General features: G+C 69.4%; 1 protein-coding gene across 1 annotated transcript; it reads right to left on the bottom strand.

Annotated features, from left to right (window-relative positions):
• Positions 1 to 257: 257 nt before the first annotated feature.
• ZNF503 (zinc finger protein 503) lies at positions 258 to 2,755 on the bottom strand. Its single transcript, XM_056848771.1, has 2 exons — positions 2,477 to 2,755; positions 258 to 1,807 (listed from the first exon to the last, which is right to left on the bottom strand). Exons 1-2 carry the CDS (start codon positions 2,753 to 2,755, stop codon positions 263 to 265), a joined length of 1,824 nt encoding a protein of 607 aa, XP_056704749.1. The 3' UTR covers positions 258 to 262.
• Positions 2,756 to 4,270: the final 1,515 nt, after the last annotated feature.

The following is a 4,270-nucleotide window of genomic DNA, read 5'->3' as shown; positions in this document are numbered from 1 at the left end:
GGCTTGAAGCTAACATAAATAAATACGGTGCCCATACGGATCCAGTCCTCGAGATGAACACTATTCTTTTATATATAGATATAGATATATAAAAAAAACCACCACAGTCCGCTTTTCCGTGTTCTGGTTTTTGCGTGTCTCGTTTCGGTGGCCGCCGGTGGGAAAAAGAAAGTTCGGCCTCTTTCGTCCTGGCCGCCGGCCGCCTCGCCGTCCTCTCCCGCCCCCCGCCCCCCCCTCCCCCCGCCCCCCCTCCCCGGCGCACTCACTGGTATCCCAAGGCGGAGGCGGTGGTCAGTCTCTGGCCGTAGAGGGCGTAGGGCGAGTAGTAGGGTCCGCTGGCGGCCGGCACGGGGACGGGGGCTCCGGGGGCGGGCAGGGGGCTCTTGGAGTAGGGGTGGTAGCGTCCGCCCAGGCCCAGGGCGTGGTGCGGGGAGCGCAGGGCCAGCGAGGCCGGGCTGCCCGAGGGGGCGGCCGAGGTGGGCACGTGCATGTGGCAGGCCATGGCGGCGGCCAGCGAGCCGGAGGCCGGGTAGGCGCCCAGCAGCTTGTCCGTGCCGGGGAAGGCGGTGTGCGTCCGCAGGTGGCCCAGCAGCTCGTCGGCGCTGGCGAAGCGCTTGTCGCAGGGCCCGTTGGCCGAGACCCAGTTGCAGACGTGGGGCTGGGGGTCGTTGGGCAGCACGAAGCCGTAGGGGTAGAGCGGGTGGGCGGCCAGGGCGGGCGGCGAGGAGTGCACGGCGTGCAGCGGGTGCGTGGGGTAGACCAGCGGGTAGCCGGCCTTCAGCGCCTGCTCGTGGGCGCACGAGGCGCTGGCCGCCGCCGCCCCGGCCAGCTGGCTGGCGCAGTGGTAGCTCAGGCAGTAGGGGTCGCGGCACAGGCTGGCCGTCATCACCGACGGCGGGGAGGCGCCGGCCAGGGGGCTGGAGCCCGCCGCCTTGCCGCAGCCCAGGCTGCCGGCCAGCTGCAGGCCGCCGGCCTTGCCCGGGTCCAGCGCCACGCCGGGGGGCAGGAACTGGGGCGGGTAGCCGGCGTAGGCCCCCGCCAGCGCCCCCGGGTAGCTCATGCCGGCGGGGGGCAGCGGGAAGACGCTCTGGCCGGCCTTGTAGGGCGACACCGGCGCCACCAGCCCCGAGCCCAGCACCGACGACGACGACGACGACGAGCTCGACGTGGACACCGAGTTGCCGGCGCCGCCGCACGCCTCCGACGAGGACGACGACGACGAGGAGGAGGACGAGGAGGCCAGCAGGCCCTTGGCGCCGTCGTGCGCCTGGCTCAGGTCCGGGAGGCCCCCGCCGCCGCCGCAGCCCAGCCGCCCCAGGGGCCCCGACGGCTCCTTGGCGCAGCCCTCCGGCGCCTCCTTCTTGTCCGCCTCGCCGCTCTTGGCGTCGCCGGGCAGCAAGCCGGGCGAGCAGGCCGAGGCCGAGCTGGAGGTGGGGCTGCCTGTCCTGGGCGTGAACGGCTGGCAGGTGGCGCTCGGCACCCGAAAGCCCGACTTCTCCCCGCCGCCGCCGCCGCCGCCGCCGCCGCCGCCCGAGCCGCCGCCGGCCCCGGAGGAAGCGCCCACCCCCGACGCCGCGGCCCCCGACGGCTCTTTCTTGTCGGCGCCGGGCTTGGCGTAGGGCTTGAAGCTGGACTTGTCCTCCGCGCCGATGTCGCTCAGCTTCAGCGGGCCGGCCTTGGGGGGGTCCTTGTCGCCGCCCCCGCTCGACGCCACCGACGAGAGCTTGGAGGAGGGCGAGGGGTCCGGCTTGCCGATCTGCGAGCAGGTCTGCGCCAGCAGCGCCAGAGGGCTCTTCTTGGCGTCCAGCTGCGGGGGGGGGGGAGAAAGGGGAGAGGCGGTCAGAAGCCACCCTGGAGGGCGCGAGAAAGGGGGCCCGGCGCCGCCCCACCCCCCCACCCCGAGGCCCGGGAAAGGCGCCGAGCCAAACTTTCTCGCGCGCCCCGGCCCTTTGCGAAGCAGGACGCTTTTACGCAGGTGTAACGAATCAGACGGGACGGAGCCGCGCCCTTCATGTACACGCACATGCTTCTGTCTCCCCCCCTCCACTGCAACCCGCCCCGTCGCTGTTAGAACAAAAACAATCCCAGACTTTCGCGCCACCCCCAGTCCAAAAGGACGCAGTCGGCGGGGATCGGGGCCCAACTCCGCAGGGGGGATGTGGAGTTGGGCAGGACACCCCCTCCCTTTCCTCTGCCCCCTCCCCCGCTGCGGGGCACCGTCCCGCGGGTCCCGGCCCCAAAGCTCTCCCAGAGCCGGCTGAGCGGGCCTCCCGAGCAAACGGCCGGGGGTCGCTTTGCCGGCTGGGGGCTGGACGCTCCGGGGCTCTTCACAAAGGTGGCGAAATAAGGGGGGGTCTGCCCACCCCAGGCAAACTCCTATACTTGGGAGGGGGGAATAAGCCCCGGTGGCCGGGTCCCTACAAAGGCTGGCCCCGCAAGCACACGCCGCCACCCCCCCGCCCCGCGCTCCTCTTACCTCGATGGGGCTGACGGGGGTGGAGGGCAGGGGCTGGAGGTACTCCGGGTGCAGGATGTGCCCCGTCCGCGCCGTCAGCATCTTGAGCACCTTGATGGGCAGGCGGTTGGCCTGGCGCAGGGGGTCGGAGGGGGGCACGGCGTGCGGGAAGGGCTGGCTGGGGCCGCTGCCGGGGGGGGCGGCCGCGCCGCTGTGCCAGGCGAGCCGGGAGCCGCTCCCGCCGCCGCCGCCGCGCTGCTGACTACTTCTTAGGGCAGAGAGCCAGGGGGGCGTACTCATGACCCAAAGGAGCGCATGAAAGCGGGCGGAGGGGGGGAGCGCCGGGCGCGCCGCTCACCAAGCCGGAACGGGGGGGGGAGCCGCCGGGCGCGCGCACGCTTCGCCTCTTCGGGCCCCCGGGCGCGCGGCCGGGCGCGCGGCCGGAACCGGTGGAAGGGGTGTCCCCCCCCCGGAATGCGCAACGTCCACCTTCAGTGCGCCCCCCCTTGAAGGATCGCGCTCCCGACGCCGGAGAGAAGACCAAAGAGCGATAATCCGCGGCTGGGGGGCTCCGTCGGCCGGCGGGGGTGATCGGGGGGGGGGGGGAGAAGCCGGGCTGCTCGCCGGCGCTTCTCTGGGCCGCTTTGCCCGGCTGCGCGGCGCTTGTCTGGGCCTCCGCCTGCCGGTGCCGCCGCGATTCCGCCGCGATGCGCGCCGCTCCCCTTCCAGGCGGAGATCTGGCGGCGCCCCGCACTTCAAAAGCAGCTGAATTAGCCGGAGATTAAAGCCGTTGCCGCCTTCCAATCAAATGGGACCCCGAGGTGATTGGAGGGTCAAGGGGATGTGACGTCACCGGGCCTCTTCAGGGGCTTTTCCAGCCCCCCCCCCTTTTTTTTTGCAATGGTCTCTCTCTCTCTCTCTCTTCCTTTCTTCCTCTCCTTCGCCTGCTTTTCCCCACCCCGGTTGTTGTTTCTACGGGCAGGACGGAGGGGCGGGTGGAGAGAGGCGGGGGCGGCGATTTTCTGTTTCTCGGGAGCCTCCCCCCCCCCCCGGCCTTGGATTTCCTCCCTTTCTCCCCCGGAGGGGTTCAGGGTTTGGGAGCTGTCGCTTTCTGGCTTTTTTTTTTTAAGCAAGAAATTTTAACATTTTTGCCGAAAGAAAGAAAAAAGAGCCAAGACAGGCTTCCAAAGATGCAACTAGCGTAAACCTTTTGTTTCGTTGGGTCCCCCGCAAATGCGCACCACTGACAGTCCCGGCCGTGCGCTCCCTCAAACAAGAAGCACTGCAAGGACGGGGCGGTTTGCACCCCCACCCCCAGCTATATATATATATATATTGCGGAGGGAGCTCGATGGGGCAAAACCCTCCCTGTCGCATCCGTCCCCCCCCCCTTTCCCCGGACCGCGAAACCAAAGAACCAAAACTCCGCCCGGCCCTCCCCCGAGCCGAAAGCTCTCCAATCGGAGCCCCGGCCAGAGAGGGGAGGCTCCGGGGCCGGATTGGGCCAGGCAAGCGTCACGTGCCCGCCCGGCCACGCCCCCCTCGGCACCCTCCCTTCCCCCTCTTCCTTTGCAGCGGTGTGTGGGGGGGGGCGAGAGAAGCCTCCCCCCTCCCCTTCATCAGCTGTCAATGCTCCCCAACCGCAATCAATCAGTTATTTGTCAGTCCCTGTCAATCCTGCCTTGATTTATGTCAGGTTTTGTTGCTGATTACAAGCCTGGTGCGACTTGAAAGAAGGAAGGGGGGAGGAGGGCGGGGAGAGAGACAGACAGACAAGGAGGCCGGCAGGCGGGCAAGGCGACTTCCCTGCGAGAA

This window comes from Euleptes europaea, chromosome 4, assembly GCF_029931775.1.
Source record: "Euleptes europaea isolate rEulEur1 chromosome 4, rEulEur1.hap1, whole genome shotgun sequence".
Taxonomy (NCBI): Eukaryota; Metazoa; Chordata; class Lepidosauria; order Squamata; family Sphaerodactylidae; genus Euleptes; species Euleptes europaea.
The sequence above is the reverse complement of the archived record's forward strand: the minus strand, read 5'-3'. Positions and strand labels throughout refer to the sequence as shown.